An 18,431-nucleotide genomic window follows, 5' to 3' on the forward strand; every position below is an offset into this window, starting at 1 on the left:
TTAATGTATTGTATATGTCACACAGTAGGGATAAATAAGCCTATTATACAGCACTGCAGCTAGGGCAATATTTACAGATCATGGAGTAAGGCCTGTCACAATTATTACAATATCGACTAATCACAATTATTTAAGATAATAGTTTTGCATACATCTTTTCCATGTTGAAAAATGTTCATATATTTTCAGAAATAGCGGGAAAGCAGATCTGAAGCTCACAACGCGTCGCAATCGCGTTGTGAGCTTGTAGATCGGCTATTTCCACTATTAATGTTTTCTTTTAAGTATAAAGTTATTAATTATGTAATTTCTTTGTATATTTCGTTTGTCATATCTGCCCCGTGCAACTTCAAAACATAAATGCCAAACAGAAATTGAATTTGAATTAATATGTTCCGGTGTTAATCGACAAAAACCCAATTAAATCGTTAATTGCAATTATCTGTGTGACAAATGATCGTGACAGCCCTACACATGGAGTAATGTACTGAGTACAAGTGCAACGCAAACATAACACAAACATCCATTGGCCGCCTACTACACCAACAACCAGCCACAGATACAAGCAGCCTGCCCTGCTGTGTGCTGAGAGAGAAGCGCTGAGAACGAACGGTGCTATTTCCGGACACCCGGAAGTAAGCAGAATTCCCAAAGAAAGATGGCGGAACAAGGTCCAATGGCCATAGCGATGCGGCTACGAAACCAGCTCCAGTCCGTCTATAAACTCGACCCGCTGCGGAACGAGGTGAGTCGATCCCTCCCGTGTCGTGTTTTTGACGTTATATCCCCCGACGGGACGGGGGTCGACGTGACGCAGCCACGCGGGTCGACCCCCTCAAAAAAACAGAAGCTAAATAAAACGGCACATGGTGCGTTGTGGTGGTTGTGGATGGAAGGAAGGCAGCGCGAGCGGCGGAGCCCGTTCTCTCTGCATGTTGGAAGAGTGATGGAGAGAGAGAGAGAAAGACGGAGTGTGTGCTTGAGATAGAGAAACGGTGTTTGTGTTTGAGAGAGAGACTGTATGTTTTAGACAGAGAGAGAGACCGTGTACTGTGTGTGCTTAAGAGAGACTGTTTGAGACAGCGAGAGAGAGAGAGAGCTCCGAACTGAAAAGTGAACTGAGTGTGAAACGCAGGCGTGGAGGCAGGGGAGGGAGTAGTTACTTACACCCGTGTTGTTCCTCTCCTCTCTGTCTGCACGACTTGCGTGCGTGTTGTTTCCTTCCAACCAACCATCACTCACAATCATCATCAACATACAGTCGCACGGAGGATGAACCCGTGGCTGAAACGTAGCTCACGAGCTTAGAACTTCTTCTGTCTGGAAACCAAGCGTTCAGGTTCAAATCAGCACGCATCCGAGTGCCTCAGTTCGGATGCGTGCTGATTTGAACCTGACACTCACTCGCAGCCTTGTTAGTTAGACAAGGCAGGCACGTTGGACATCGCCAGGGAGGCAGTTAAGGTGTCTTTTATTAATCTGCCGTGTGTTTGTATGGTGCGGAATACAAGAGTTTCACTCAGTTTACATTCATGTCATCACATTTCACTCCTTTCAGCGAGTGAACACGCCAAGCACAGTTACTCACACACACTACAACTAATATACTGTCCTCAGTGTGTGTTTGTCCCGCCCCGAGTGTGTTATTATGTCACACATAAACAGCTCCATTCAACAATCGTTGGCTCGCAAACACGACCACTTTTCAGCGACACATTCATCATTGAGAGCAAAAAGGAGTGGGTGAGGGGGGAGATTCACTTACTCGCTGTGCATTGGTTGCTGGAGCGATGCTGAGACATGGTGGGTTTAAAGCTGGCGTGTTTACGTGTAGTTTCTCGACCCATAATGTTAGTTCTTGTAAAACATTTGACACTCGTGATGTCAGCTGCAATAGCCACCTCTGTCAACTATCCTAAATATCAGAGTGGGCGGAGGCTATGGTCTGGAACCAGGCTAGTTGACAACGCCAGTCCACACCTGGAGATCTTGCACTGCCAGCACTGCTTGATTGATGTACTTGTGTGTTGCCATGTCTGTTTACAAGCGACTTTGTGCCTGATTTTCTGTAAAGTCCCTTGTTAAATATTGGTAGTTTTTTGTGGGCTTGTTTTTTTAAGCCTAAAGGGTAGTTGCTTTTTTTGGCCTTGCTTCCTAATGCTGTAAACCAGTGGTTCTCAAACATTTTCAACAAAAGATACTTTTGAAAATAGCTGATCGATTTACAAGCATGTGAACTTGTAGATTTGCTATTTTTTTAAAATAGGCATGTATGTGTGCGCTCATCAGCTCATGTGGCCTAGTTGCTTCTTTTGAGCTTGTTTTCTCTTCTCTCGCAAAATCTGACAATGTAGTATACCTAGTTCCCCATTAGAGGGTTTTAATGGAGCGTGAGAAAAAATACCAGTTGCACCCTCGGTCACCACGATTGAAGCTATGAATCACTGTTTGCTTTTTAGAGCTAAACTACAATCTAATTTGAATGGATTCAAACAAAGCTTTAAAGAGACAATCTGACATAAGAGAGCAAGGGCCTGCGTTGCATTGATTGTTTTCAAGAACCTAAAACACACCACAAAATGTATTTCAAATGAACAAAGAATGCTTTTTGGAAAACTTGAAACGGTACATGCCACGCACAGAAGGACTTGTGTTAGCGAATAGCGATTAATCAGTAGGAAATTGCTGGAAAAAGACAAGTCAATACTTTGTCATGGCTTCACTTCACAACCAAAATAGTGAGCGCATCGATGGAGCTTGAACACTATACACTGACTGTGTGTCACTGTCCAGAAACATAGAGCTCAGTGTGTTTTGTTTGGAACTCTTCTTGATGGTTGATACGTTTGCAAAAAGGAGTTTAAATTTTGAGTAATTTTGTTGACTCTTATCGAAAACAATTTACAGTGATCGCGCAGTCAAGAGTTTCAGTAGCCCCTTTTGTACTGCCTGTTCAAGGCGGGAATGTTGCCCCACCATTTCGCCTCCTTGTTCTGTGTGTAAGGTACAGAGACCACGTTTTGGGCAGCAATGGAGGTAATCATAGAGCTGAACCGATGGCTGTGTAAAAGGAATAGTTCAGTGGGACAGGGGTGTAATATCTATGGTCTGCATTCGCAATCCTTTCTGCCTTGAATCACTCCCTGCTTTACACATCAACGTTTCACAGACGTTACACAGACGTTACATACTACAGACATCAAAATATTGTTCCTCCCGTCTCTCATGCTCATGCACACGACACTAGTGATGCCCGGATCCGTCTTTATTTCCATTCTTACTCAGTACAGTCCTTGCAGTGGGTGGCAACAAAAACAGATTTAAATCAATTACACTATTAATTGGCTTTGTCTAAATAAACAACACAACTCTTCTGAGGCTGTATTTTGTGACATAAATGCGTAGGCTATCATAAATGTATAATGCCTATCGCGACAGCTGTTATTGTGTGTGTGTGTGTGTGTGTGTGTGTGTGTGTGTGTGTGTGTGTGTGTGTGTGTGTGTGTGTGTGTGTGTGTGTGTGTGTGTGTGTGTGTGTGTGTGTGTGTGTGTGTGTGTGTGTGTGTGTGTGTGTGTGTGTGTGTGTGTGTGAGAGAGACAGGAAAAAAGGGAGCAAGAGAAAGGGCCAAGAGTAGAACTATTATGAAGTGAGTTTAGAATTGTCTTTTTGACAACAACTGAGCGGATTATATAATTTTAATTAGAATGCTGTTATTATTTGGAAATACAGCCTTTATGTTGCTTGGTGAATGAAAATGCTTAATTACCGGAGCTTCTGTGACTATAGTCTGTTACAGACTATTGTAAAGGTATGAAATCTAATAACAGCTGTCAAACACCTCAGCATAACAGTGCAGTAGATGCTGACGTGGTTGCAATGGGTACGCCTGTGATTCTGCAACGCTGGCATGCTATAAAAAGCATACATGGAGGCGGCTTTGTTTGGGTCTGTGTTAAAAAAGCAAAGCCGGCATTAATGACTCCTCTGTCTTCATGCCATTATTGCAGGATCTCTGAGTAAAGGCGGCTAGTGTTCTTCACATGGACACTTGAGAGTCTTATGAGCTGGCATTGCTGGCCATTGTTGAAGATTACACATGACCTTCTACGAAAGGGTTTACAATAAAAGCCAATAAAAGTCTGTTCGTGTTTTGCAGGAGGAGGTCAAGTTGAAAATCAAGGACCTGAACGAGCACATTGTCTGCTACCTGTGTGCTGGCTACTTCATAGACGCAACAACAATTACAGAATGCTTGCACACGTGTGAGTAACAAGAAAGGCCTTCATGCAAAATTAAGTTGACAATATTCTCACTGATTATTCTTTGGTTTTGTCAGTGCTGTTCTGTATGCACTATGCAGTGAACAAACAAACAAAAAACTAAACAAAATTCTGGTAGTTGGCTTTTCCATTGCTTAGCATTTTACATCTAGGCCCTTGGTTGATCTGAATTAGGCTACTGTAAGTTTTTTTTGTAATGTATTTCTTTATGTTTCTCTCATAGTTTGCAAAAGCTGTATTGTAAAATACCTGCAAACGAGCAAGTATTGTCCAATGTGTAACATCAAAATACACGAAACGCAGCCTTTACTCAACCTGAAATTGGATCGAGTGATGCAAGACATCGTCTACAAACTGGTGCCTGGATTACAAGAAAGTAAGTTAAAGTTATGCCATGCAATTTGTTATTAAATTAGCCTCATCCTGCTCATGGTTGCCCCAGAAAGGCTGCTACGCGGACAGAATTTCTAGTTTCGGATCTCCGCTGGTTTCTATGTACCAATGATAACTGATGGCCAATAACTTTTATATTATTCTCATTTCTATCTGTTGAATAGGTGAAGATAAAAGAATAAAAGAATTCTATCAGTCCAGAGGGCTAGAACGAGTCATCCAACCCACTGGGGATGGTAAGACAAGTCATCTACCAATTTCACTACTTCACAAATGTGATATTTGGATGTGATTGAGACCCTATTGGCAAGGATGACATTCCTGCAAAGTAGTTGAAGTATGCTATACATCAACCTGTCATGTTACTAATAAGATGTGTATTCTTTTAATACATGTCTGTCATTTGACTCAAAATCTCCATAAATATTACATGAATCCATGCTTGTTAACCAAAAGCACTTTTTGTCGATACTACATTTAATAATTGCAGGGTTCTTTTTCCTTCTACCCAGAAAGCAATGCAGTGCTTTTCCTCAGGGATGTTGCGCTATATTTGGGCTTTCACTTTGAAATTGTCTTCCTTATTTGGTTTTTATTTGATTTTCCTAGATGCCATGCCTGATGCCACGGGTTTACCATACACTAGCTTTGACCATTCAAAAGCCCACTTCTACAGATATGATGAGCAGGTGTCACTCTGTCTGGAAAGACAAAGGTAAGCTTTGATTTACGGTAGTCAGAAAGTATTATTATATATAGTCTGAGTCTGAGTGTTTCTCACACTGTAATTTGCTTAACTACAATGAACCCTAGCGTCCCTATTCTGGGCATATCACAATAGCCGAACATTCTGCAAAAATAGCTGATCTACTAGCTGTAGATCGGCTATTTTAGCTATTTGGCAGACGACAAAGTATATAGGGTTCAAGTGGTTAAAGTATACTTATTATCTATTACAATAGCTTGTCAGTCAACACATGAAAAGTTTGAGTTTAACCTAACCCTAAATCCTTTTTTTGTGTGTAGTTCGTCACATTCTGGAAAAGACAAGACAAAGCTTACTCTTCAGGTAAGGCCATAGCATGATGGATTTTGTTGTAATACATATTCTGTAATGAAAGACGATTTCAAAATCGCTGTACTGCACAAACATACAATCATATTCCGGAACAAGTTGTGGACTGTTTCAGAGCAACTGGGCTCACACAGTGTGGCGTTGGCAAATAACTGTTTGCTATGTTTAACTGCTAAATTAGTACAAACACACTTTCCCTGTGCACATGCATTAGAATGCAGTGTCTGTGTGTGGATGGCATGAACTAGTGTTTGGTTTCCATGTTGGCACAGACAGTAGACTTCAATTACTAAATATCTGTGATGTTTCTGTAAACATTAAAGGATTACAACCAAAGCAGTATGTACATAAGCCCTCACATCAGAGATATACAATCATGTCCCTCAGATTCATGTGCCCTATTTCAGGCCTATCTTTCCGTGGTCATTTTATTGGTAGAGCACACAGTACAGCATGTTGCTTTTACCTCCACAGTAGACTTGGATTAAAACTTTTGACAGAAATACTAGTAATATCGATAGCATCGGCTGTAACCCACATGTAACCCACGTGTCTCCGTTTGTAAAAAGAAATGACATGTTAAGTTCGTATTCTTAGCAAACAAACAGGAGAAGGGCGCACACCAGTATTGCTGAGGTGCTGCTGACCTTGGTAAAGAAATCTAAGAGTGAAGGAAAGGCCGCACAGTCATAGCCACGATGCAGGATCATTTATTGTATACTAACATTTCAACCTGGAAAGGTCTTCTTAAGGGATTGATGCCTATGCTTATTGCTTGCACACAGAGTCTCTGCCATAGTGAATTAATAACACCCTCTTTATTCATTTTAAGTCATGCTGAGTGTCAATGACATGTATCTGAAATGCTTACTTGTTTGGAAAATGTTTGTACTCTGCTGTACTGACCTGTGTCAACCAGCAGAGGTCACTCTTCTGCTGTATTTGTCAAGAGAGGCCTTGGTGTTTGTGCATAATATGACATATTTATTTTTATATGAATTCATTTTAATTGACAAGAATGTAGAGACCTTGCTTTTGTTTGTTTGCTTTTAAACAGGGCTATTCATTTACATGTTTTGACAATCCTTCGCACATTCCTAGAGAAGCCGTACTAACATTGTACGAATTCAGGGGAGGGAATATACTGTATATCTGATCTTTACACTCCAGAGAATGACTTATGCCAAGGCCTTTTGACCACAGCAAGAATGTATTTATAGCTACATTCATGAGACAGGGAGGTGTCTTGTGTGTGAAGTCTGGTCAAATAAATATCACATATTTTGAATTGCATGGGTGTGAGCTCAGCCTCTAGTTATCGTGCATATAGATATTGCGTGGTAAACAGATGCATGTGTCTGGAACCACATGTACCCCTTCGTCTTTGGTCTCCCCCTCATAAGCAAATACCGTGGGGGGGGGACTACTACCCCCATGAGATGGCAATTAATGGACATACCGCGTACATACATTAGCATAGATATTAATCCTATATCTCTTAACTCATAACAATTTGTTGTTTTAATACTGTTAAATCATAAGCAGTGTGCTGTGTGGAAGCATGAGTTTAGGACTATTTTTGCAGGTAAATGAGGGGTGTGCATCAATGAGTAGGCTAGGTATGATTGTGCAGATAATTATCTAACTTCTTTTTGCATTGTGCTACTGTATGCATGCCTGTTATTTTTTATTTGTATTTGACTATCAGTTTTATCGAATTATGACAATCCCCCTTTTAAAAAGCTATACAATTGATGTCCATATCACATAATCACATGCTGGGTTCAAATCCAAGACCTGGGTTGAGTGTGATGTGTGTTCCAATGGGTTCCAAAGCTGCTTATATTTTCATTGAACCCTGTAATACCCTCATCCTCAGGATATAGTGATCATGGTCATACGTTATGGTGGTCACTCCCCTGCTAAAAAAGATATTTGACCAAGCCTGGAATCTAAATAACTAAATAATTTCAGCAATACTTGCAAAGATACAAATATCGCCCAGGCAAGTGAAAGACCCAGGCTGACATTTGAGTCCATCCTTTTTCATTGATCATTTGCGTATGTTGTCGTTTTACCCCTCTGCAGCAGAAGTTTGTTCGCTGTTCTGTCCGTGCTGAGGTGAGGCACCTGAGAAAAGTCCTGTGTCATCGACTAAATGTGGAGAAACACCAGGTCAGTTACTTACTACGTCCGTTGATGTTCATATTGCAAGGTGCAGAATGTTTTGCTGTGCTATGCTAGTGTAGCTGTTAAGCTCCATTGTTTCTTCGTTGTATGTAAGCCTGCTGCCCTGTCTGTGTTAACCCAGTGGTTCCCAAACCTTTTGGCTCTAGACCCAAAAGACAAATCACTTCGCGCCGTGTTGCGAGCTTGCAGATCTGCTATTTCACTACTTCTTAAACATTTTGTTTTCTTATTTAGGGAATTTCTTTGATTTGTATTTTATTCATGAAATCACTTTGGAAAAATGTATTTTTCATGCGCACCTCATGAAAATGTGTGAATTTTGTTTGTTTAGAAAATCTTTTAAAATAACGAAAACATTTAGGAAACAAAGAATAAAAGGATATTCACTCCCACGGTAATGGATCCGTGACCCACAAGTGGGTCCCGACCCACTGTTTGGGAAACGGTGTGTTAACCAAACTCCAAGAGGGCCTCTGTTACATCTGAGTGTACGTGGCAAGTAAAACCCATGCGGTAATAAGGGATTGAAGGCAGCAATTGTTTGGCAGAATGTTTCTCTATATATGGTGGGGTAGAGCACATGACCAACACTGTCCGGATTGAGCCTAATCTTTCAGTGTTGCTCACCAAAAATAACAGACTTTTGGTGCAAGTATAAATTAGGCTTTAGGGTTTTGATTCCCTTTGTAGCTCACGTGGTTCACTGACAGGTTTTTGGACGGTTCAGTCCACCTGGGGTTTAATGTGTAATATGCCACACAGTGAATAGAAGTGCATTTTAGAGGCACCCACTAGGGTTGTCCGATATTGGCTTTTTTACCGATAACCGATATACCGATATTGTCCAACTCTTAATTACCGATACCGATATCAACCGATACCGATATATGCGGGGATTATTGTGATTAGGGTAAGCTCAAATTTCATATCACACCCACCATATACAGTAAGAACTCCTGTAACTTATTTATAAAGCAAAAAAAAAAAAAAAAATTTTTTTTTTTTCAAAAACCGATACCGATATTTTCCCGATATCAATTTTTATGCTAATATCGGCCGATAATATCGGGAGGCCGATAATATCGGACATCCCTAGCACCCACCGTACATAATGTTACATTAACCCATTCAATCCGGGGACGCATCTCTGTCATTTTAGATTTATTTAAAAATATTCAAAAATGGCAGATATACAAGCGCATAGCGCAGCACCGATTGCCGCGCCATGAGCTTGTAGATCTGCTATTTTTGAAAAAAATTGTGCAAATCTTTGAATACTGTATATATATTTTTTTTTTCAAGCGAACATTTGCAACTCAAATCTTTGCTTCTGGGGGTCCCTGGAACAAAATATTTTACAAATATTTGCTTTAAAAATATATATATTTAAAGATTTGCACAAATTGTCATGATTTAGAAAGATAGCTAAAGAAATCTAAAAATGACACCGTTTCTTACCCGGTCTAAATGGGTTAACAGGTTAAAGGTTGGGTTCGTTTTCTTTTTATTTGTAGAAAGAGAACGGGGTAACGGTCACGTTTTATTGGTAGCGATAATAGAGAGAGCTTCTATGAGAGACATCCAGCGCCTGTAAACATGTTGACTCCATGGTTGTACTTTTGCGACTGTTCAGTTGTGAACTAAACTGAAGCTTTGAAATTCCTCACCCTATGAAATTGTTTACATATTCAGATTAGTTTTTTTTTTAAATGAACACTTTGATAACTACATGAAAATATTTTCAATCTTTGATACCAAATTCAAGGGTCAGTACTACGTTCCACCGCCGATTGCTGTGCTAAATGTTTTCCCCGATTGTCTACAGGCTACAGCAGTGGTTCCCAAACTTTTCAGCTCAAGACCCAAAAGAGAAATCTGATGTTTGCCCGGGACCCAAACTGGTGAAAATTGCAGATATACAAGCTCGCTTCGTGCCACGTTGCGAGCTAGCAGATCTGCTATTTTCACTACCCCTTAAACAATTTAGGGAATTTCTTCATTTTTTCTTCATTAAAAAAAATCCTTTTGAAAAATGTTTGAATTTGTTTTCAACTCACGAAAATGTGTGTATTTTTGTGTAAATCTTTAGAAAATCTTTTAAAATAATGATAAATGACAAAAGAAATTAAGGGATATTCACTTGCGATCCACGAAAATAGATCCAGCGACTCACAAATGGGTCCCCGACCCACTGTTTCGGAAACAGTAGGGCTTTACAGTACGACGCATGGAGACAAAGAGCGGTAGCTGTTGGTTGTCCTGTCAGGTTGCCCCTGTTTCATCTGTCCGTGTGGTCTCTCTTGATCTGCAGGTCCAGATGTTGTTCAATAACGAGTCCCTCCCCGATCACATGACCATGAAGCGGCTGTGGCTCTCTCACTGGTTTGGCAAGGTACTACGACACAGCCACTCTCAACTGGCGCCAGCAGATTTCATACATTCCTTTACACTTGAACGCGCCCCCTCTTTTCTTTCCCTTTGTGTCTGTGGTACTTTCTTTTTGTACTGCCGTTAGGACATTTCTGGAGAATGTTTCAGGATAAATGTTTTGTTAATGTTGAATTAGTGTAAAAAGCTCCACAGTGACTTTAAAGGCAGATTCATTCTCTGTTGTTGTTGTTGTTGTTGTTGTTCTCACAAGTTATTTGAAATTAGAGCGTCTGCTATAAGACAGAAATGTAGACTCTAAATGCAATTTTAGAATAAATCTTATAACCCAATGTAATATGTATAGGCTACATAATATCAATATAATTTGGGTACATTAGAAGATGCTGTAAATTAATTAATACCATTGACATGCAAGACTGTACATTTTGTTATACAGTAATCAAAGCTAAAGTATTAAAATGGCCAGTATAATTTTCTTTGCTCAAATATTGAGTTGTCTATTTCTCTCCCCAGGCTCAACCATTGGTCCTTCACTATACCATCAAGGACAAAAGAAGCAGATAGGACCCGGCCTCAGTTGGCAGGCAGCTGTACATATTTTGTATAATATACATTCTATTTTAATAGTGTTTTGTGTACATATACTTATTTTCCTTGTTTTTTGTATTTTTTGAGAATAAATTTGTTTGGCAAAATGAATCGTGTGGTTTGTTCAATAACAATAACCAGAGATAGATTCATCAACACAACAATGATGAGTAGGTTCTTTTGGAAAATGAATGGAAAACAAATTTGAAGTAGTGAGGAAAATTAAATGAAATCTGACAAATACATTTTGCACATTACGAAGTTCCATCCTGTTGATTTGAATGAGCAATTAAACTGCACCACACCATGGAAGATAAGTAGTGTTATGTAATTTAAATAGTCAACCTTGCTTATACTCGGCACGTCTGTCAAACAAGGACTGTGATTACAAATCACGAACACGAAACACGCCAAATTAGTATAAATTATTGCGTTCCATCCACAATGTAACTTTTTTCTTTTAAGACAAGTAGTTTTATCGGACTGTGCATGTTTGCTGGGGAATCCATTAATGGAAGTTTTCAATTAAAGTTTACAAGTACTTGACTTGGTGGCGCTGCTAATTAGTGTGCTGAGCAAGCAGGCGCAGACCTAGTTCTGACAGCATGTGAGTTCAAGTTTGGCTCTTGAACTGTCACATTGCAACCTCTCGTTCCTGACCGTACTACCCACTGCACTGTTTAGTCACCCTGAAATGCTGTCAAATGATTTTTTTATATAATAAAACATTTAGGAGCTGCTTCCTGGGGTACAAATATAACATTTTGTGTAGATGTTATGGTTGAGGACTTGATTATCTAAGATTCTGAAAATAACTCAGAATCTTCCAAAAGCAAAAATGGACAGCTTCAGTCTTTTGAAACAAAAGGCAAAATTACTTTTACAAATCCAACTCCACAATTTCTTGCATGGAAATAATCCTATGAAGTTTAATTGTATATACTTTCTTGATTAATTTGTTTCTAACTCAAAATAATGCAATTTAATTCACAAATGTATGTAAACATTAAGATTTTAACTTGATTAACGTGAAAACATTGATTTATAGCTATGACTACATTGTAACTTTTAACATAATGTCAAGTCTAATATGTTGCCTAACTTTTATATATGTGTAGCCCTGATGAATAATAATAATAAAAAACAAACTAGATTCTATACTAATATTTTAGGCTCTATGCACTAAAACAGGTATAGGTTCCAAATAGAAATGGATGAGGCTGCCGTTTTTGACAATGGGAAAACAATTTAGCAGTTGGCATTTCAGTAGGCGAAAACAGAGACCTTAATCTTCTAAATGTCACTGACAGACTTACTATGGTAATACTATTTTAAAGTCCTGTATCAGCATTTTCTTTTCACTGACTTTCTATTACTGTTTGTGAATTCAATTAGGGAAATCAGCAATTGCCCAAAAATGTTTTAGTGTCTCCAGTTCAAATGCATTTAGTGTCTCTCTGGTTCAAATCCATCCTTAGTTAAAGAAAGTACATTATTCAGTGCTGGCTCTGTATTGTAAGACTGTAAGTGTCTTAAAATAAACAAGTCATTCTGTGTCATTGGCATAATATCAAGCAAGACACCCACCCACGGTCCCACCCCCTCTGCATACACAGTCAAATTCAGTGAGTAATTCTGAGTGTAAATATTTACCCAAAGTGGGTCCACTTTCTCACTCAAGAGTTACATTAACAAAGAGGATGTTATTGTGTATTGCTGCCACCACTAGGTGGCAGTCTCTGCGCTTTTCATACATGCTGTTGATGCTGTTGAAGTAAATAAAATCTATATATCTGGTCCAAAATCAAACAAATTCAAACCAGCAAACTGCCAATATCTGATAATATATAAATAGCAAATAATGATATGCTCTATTCTCATACACAAATGTGTGTTTCTCTGTTTAGAATTGTATGGCCCATAAAGGAAATGAAATTCACAAAAAGAGAAAGGGGAAAAAAGGACATAGCCCCAAATGTTTCTGTGACCTTGGGGGATATACCCCAAGGGATCTTTTTTTGTTATTGAAAGGTGTAGTTTATAAATAGCATTTTATGACGAATACTCAGAGTTGATTTTATACAATACGGGTCATATCTTCTGGCTGACACGAAGCTTTTTAAATTCTAAAATAAGGTTCCTGTTTGTCCATATATTTTAAATGAATAAAATAAGCCGAATAACTCACAAAGAAAAACCCTGCACACTCCAGTCAGCAGCACACTTCCATTATGGGTGCATGCGTGCCCCCCCCCCCCCCTTTTTATAAAACGATGAATGTTGAATGTGTCCCTTCAGGGCACCCTTATGTTTAAAAAGAAAATCATAACAATCTATCAATTATAACAATAATAATCCCCTTAAGGTTTGACCTGTAGGCTAAAACTAAATGTTGTGGGCCTCTTGGACAGATCATTTGATTGGCCCTTGCCTCTGTTGACCTCTCTGGGCCTTCATTTCCCATGGATTGTGCTCATAGGACAAATGTGTCCACCAGGCAACTATACAGACAAAAGCCCAGGTGTGGTTTCCATATGCCACTATGCTTAAGGTGTATAATGGCTATTTATATCTGTACAGTCGTGTCTGGGCTTTTTTTTTCTAGGGAGCTCATATAATTGTGAAGAGAATTCTAGTCATTTCTTGGAAGATATGATAATGATTTGAATTAACTGCAAAGGATGAAGATTTATGATTTGAATTAACTGCAAAGGATGAAGATTATTTTTCTCCTCCACAAGCAATTAAAAAAAAAAGAAGTTAATTTGACCTGTAAACAGTTTAGCATTTGCTTTTAGATGTGTATATAATATGGATATATTGCCAATAAAATCATACATAAGATAATGATAATAATAAAAACAATAATAACTCAAATATAAAACAACTAAATATGAACCTCTTTTTTTGGGGCTTTATAATTAAGTTCAGTTGTTGGAGAGCAAACACATGTGTACCCCATACCATGCGCTATGTTTAGATCTGGGGCTCTTGCTGTGCATTTTATGCCTCAGGCCTGAAATGCATTAAGGGCTACAGTCAAAAGACCATCAATTATTTGTATTTACTATAAGACACGTGTAATAGGTCAATTTGTGTTTATTTAATTGTATCACAGGTCTATCATATCTTTTCCAGTTCCATCACTCAGATTTTATTCTTTAGGCCTATAGCACAGTGAAATCCACAATGTTCATTTATCCATTTGTAACTCTGAGAGAGTATAAATGGAACCAAATGGACCTGTAAGGGTCCATTTGGTTCCATTTATACTCTCTCAGAGTTAAATTAAATCAGGATGTTACTGTGCAGGCCTATGCTGATAATAGTTTGTTTGGCGTTTATTGTTTTTATTTTATTTCTATGTTTTCATATGCAATGACCTTCTTTATCTACAATTATGGGATTAGAAGTGTTAAGGACCGATCCTGGTCTGACTTTAGCCTCTAGGCGTGTCATCCTTTGCCCCCCTCCACCACCACCACCACCATAAAAAGCTCCTACTTGACTTTTCAACCTCCGGGATTCCGAGTGACTGCATCAATTGTACTCCAGTCTTCCCCATTGTCCAAAAAGTAAAGGGCCTTCTTGATCCCGTTACAACTGTTGCGAAATGGTTGGAGAGACACTCACGCAGACAGACGGCGGTGTGTGTGTGAGGGGGGTAACAAGAAAACACACACACTCCCACTTCCACTGCCTCCCCTATTGAAGGCCTTATATTCATTAGGACCCTCACGCTTAACCATTTGCTATTCATGGGGGAGAGAGTTTCTCCAAACAGAGACCCGGGGACAGGAGTGGCAGATGCCCTACCATTATTGCTGTGCTCACGGCTCAGTGGAAACTGTTTATGTACGGCGAGCGAAGGCGGGTTAACCTAATCAATCACGTCGACTAGTTTGTGCTAAAGACAATTCGTAAGAAAACCATATGGCGTTGGAGGCGGGAGCCACCTTTTCTTAACACGGCGCCCAGACCCCGCTTTGAATGCGAGGTTGTCACAAGAGAGGGCTGCAGCCCTTCTTGTGACAACCCGCATTCTAAAGCAGAGAGAAAGAATGGAAAAAAAAGCTGTTCGTCTGCTGCTAATTGAGCTCAAGGCACTTGAGGACTGAAAGGCTGTTTAAGTTTCGATTTTCTTTCTTTTTTTTAACCCCCACGTAAATATTTCCAGAAATGCCGTGGATAGGATATAGCATTTTTGGGGGTGGGCCTGGCTTTTTAAAATGTTATCCCATCCATTCACTTAGTCTGCACCTAAACAGCAAGACGCCGTCTTGTTACTACTCGTTTATATGATGTTTTTGCATATAGCATTGTATATTTGTCTGTCATTAAATGTTTCGATGAATTGAATACACAGGACCCCAATGGAAACAAGCCATAGTGCTTTCTTGGGTTTAATCCTTGTAGCATCCTTTTGTATAGAACTGTACTTTCTGTGCTTTTTTTGGCATACTGTTAATAAAGTATTCAATCAATCAATCAAAAACACCGAATTGTCCCGAAAACATATCTTGAAATATCATATACCCTTTATTTACATAGATGCTGATTAAATAGAATGTTACAATAAAATTATCGCATATGATGTTTAATTTATATACATAAACCCAGAGTGTGTGAAAGGTGGTGATGTGCTCGTTTGCAGTTGGATAATAATAATAGTAATGCTTCCTTATAGCATGACTGATGGGCTCGCATGTCCGCAGAAACACTTTAGTTTTCTTTAACAAATCAATTTACATTTAACACGGGATAAGCTAAACTTTTTATCCCAGTTTAGTTTGTCATGTTGACATTTTTTTTGTTGCAGTTGTTACAAGGGCTAGGCATGAAATAAACCAGGGGAGATATTTAATTTAAATATTTGGTAGATCCAAATCCTTAGAACAGGTGATAGGAATATGGCTTAACAAAAAAAATAATTGCACAACTTTCCCCCTATAAACTAACATGAAATACAATTGCAGTCTTTCCTGTATACCATAACAGGTCTGTCTCACGCGGGGAAACAAGATGTATATTCCTCAAATAATTCGGTAAAATTTTTAAAACAAGACATCTGGAGGCTTTACAGTCCGATTAATAAATTAAAATGAAGAGGAGAAGAAAAAAAGAAAAAGAAAAAAATCCTTAAACGTTTCTCCTTTTTGTCAATATCCGTGCAAAAGTTTTTTTTCTGGGGGGGAGAAAAAAATCCCCCCCTCCTTTAATTCTTTTTAAAATTCGAGCCTATTAATGTCAATCGTCCACCTCGATCTCCTCGTCCTCTTCTGAGAACTCGTCCGTGGTTTGGTCTCTGGACGAGGAGGGGGACTGTGGGAAGGCCCGGTGGTGTCCCTGGGACGACGGGGAGATACTCGGAGAGATCGCCCCGGAGCTCCCCTGCGGATCCTCGTCGATGTCGTCCATGTTGACGAGCTTCTCGAGGGTCTGCGGGGGGATCTTCTTGAGCGACTCCACGTCGGCTTTCATCTCCTCCAGGTCCCGCTTGAGCTTGGCCCGCCGGTTCTGGAACCAGGTGATGACCTGCGCGTTGGTGAGGCCCAGCTGCTGGGCGATCTGGTCCCGGTCGGCCGGAGACAGGTACTTCTGGTACAAAAAGCGCTTCTCCAGCTCGTAGATCTGGTGGTTCGTGAACGCCGTCCGCGACTTTCTCCTCTTCTTGGAGGTGTTCCTCTGTCCGAAGGCGTTGAGATGTTCGCGACCTTTGGAGACCCAGAAGAGACACAGGGGTCATTTCTCTCAATAACAACAATACAAACAGAGGGCACCGTTCGCATTCAGGAGCGTCGTTTGAGCGTTCCGTGCCAGTCTGCCCACTTCAGAGCATGTGAATATATAGCCTAGGCCTTGTTAGCTGATCAACTTTTTTTTTTTCAAATGCCATTTTGTGATATAAAACAAGCATGGCTATTTTGGGACGTTTATACAATTATGACTACATAATGCACTTCAGTGGAATTATAGTACACGATTTCACGCATTATATAACCTAAATATATGGCTATAGAGGTCACTTTAGACACTTAAACCCAGTCAAAACAAATCAAGCTGAATAGTTGCTCCCAGCTTGTTAGCATAGGCTGTGATTTTATACCACCTTGCCATCTGACTATAATTTCTGTCATAAAACAAAACAACAGCATGATAATAATCGCTACGTGTGTCATAAATGCATCGAGTTGTTTACCTTCCGCCGCCTGAATAACGCTGACTTCCAGTCCTTTAAACGTTTTGCTGGCTAGTTCCTCCAGAGCGCACAGCGGAGACGAGGGGGTCGTAAGACCGTTCCGCGCCGCGTTGGAGCCCGTTACTTTCTCCAGGACCCTCGGCGGGCAGATACTCGCCGCCTGTGACTTCTTAACGGACGGCTTGTTGAGGATATCCTCGATGCTGAACGGCGTCAGAGGCTTGTTGGAGTTCATGGCCGGGGGTGGAAGCTGGTCCAGGGGACCCCGTCTCCTCTCCTCGCTGCTGGACTGCAACACAGAGCCTGCCTTCATGTCTTTACTGGAGGTCATCGCAGTCCCAAAGAACAAACTGCCGTCCGCAAAAAAAGTTGATTATTTCATTCAAATGGCGTGTTGTGGACGATCCCCCGTGCCTTCTTCTCGAAAAGTTTCGTAGAGTCCCTTGTTTTCAGCACCGTTTAAAGCCGAATGCTTGCAACTTTTAGCTCGCCTGATGTGAGGTTTTCTCCACAATAACCATGCTTCGGGCGTAGCCACAAGGCAAGCCGTAGCTGTGTGTGTATTCCCCTCAGAGCGCGTCGGTTCCTCTGCGAAGTTCCATGTAAGATCTTTAGGAAGTCTTAACAGCACGACTGCATGGGGGGCGAATCCCTGCAAGGAAAAAGCTGTCTCAAAGAACAAGAAAGAAGAAAGCGGCCGCTAACGAGTTATTGTTGATTGGGCGAAGTTCAATTAGAGAAACACTACACTACTTGCTGACCCGCTGCTGCGTCTTAAAGGGCCAGAGCATAAGAACTAATTGGACGCCGAAATAGGAGGAGTCTGTCTCTGTCTCTCTCTCGCACCCCCAGTTCTGTTGCTGTTGGTGATCGAGCAGAGCGACCAAAGATGACTTCAGAAATGTTTATGCATGTTTCTTTCTTTCTAACCCCCACTCACCGTTTTCCCCCGTGTATTCTTCAAAGAAAAAAAAAGATAATTGGTTCCATTATTTCAATTCCATGCTGTATTGATGTGGTACCATGCATCAGGAGAGATAACAGGCAAACGTTGATCAAAATAACAATTCTTCTACATTCTCTAATTGTGTAAACTTCTTGTGTCGACTTCTTGTGTCTTAACAATAATTTAACTCTTGAGAGCGTAAAATGAAACCAAATGGACCCGTAAGGGGTCATATTACACTCTCAAGGGTTAAAGATCTATAAGGGTCCATTTGGTTTACCAACTCTCCATCATTTAGCTGGGGACCACCTGGGGGTTCCAGGTGGTCCCCGGACCACTGGTTGAGAACCATTGCATTACAACAATAC

General features: G+C 40.3%; 2 protein-coding genes across 2 annotated transcripts; one reads left to right on the forward strand and one right to left on the reverse strand.

The window, feature by feature from the left end:
- Positions 1-612: 612 nt before the first annotated feature.
- On the forward strand, positions 613-11,029 carry pcgf1 (polycomb group ring finger 1). The gene is made up of 9 exons (XM_084085902.1): positions 613-745; positions 4,158-4,263; positions 4,505-4,657; positions 4,839-4,910; positions 5,284-5,389; positions 5,701-5,743; positions 7,838-7,924; positions 10,251-10,331; positions 10,844-11,029. The coding sequence occupies exons 1-9, from the start codon at positions 659-661 to the stop codon at positions 10,892-10,894; spliced, it is 786 nt and encodes a 261-aa protein (XP_083942028.1). The 5' UTR covers positions 613-658; the 3' UTR covers positions 10,895-11,029.
- A 4,527-nt stretch (positions 11,030-15,556) lies between these two features.
- Positions 15,557-17,564, reverse strand: lbx2 (ladybird homeobox 2). Its single transcript, XM_084086056.1, has 2 exons — positions 17,118-17,564; positions 15,557-16,632 (listed from the first exon to the last, which is right to left on the reverse strand). The coding sequence occupies exons 1-2, from the start codon at positions 17,446-17,448 to the stop codon at positions 16,166-16,168; spliced, it is 798 nt and encodes a 265-aa protein (XP_083942182.1). The 5' UTR covers positions 17,449-17,564; the 3' UTR covers positions 15,557-16,165.
- Positions 17,565-18,431: the final 867 nt, after the last annotated feature.

Source organism: Gymnoscopelus microlampas (assembly GCF_963454915.1).
Source record: "Gymnoscopelus microlampas genome assembly, chromosome: 18".
NCBI lineage: Eukaryota > Metazoa > Chordata > Actinopteri > Myctophiformes > Myctophidae > Gymnoscopelus > Gymnoscopelus microlampas.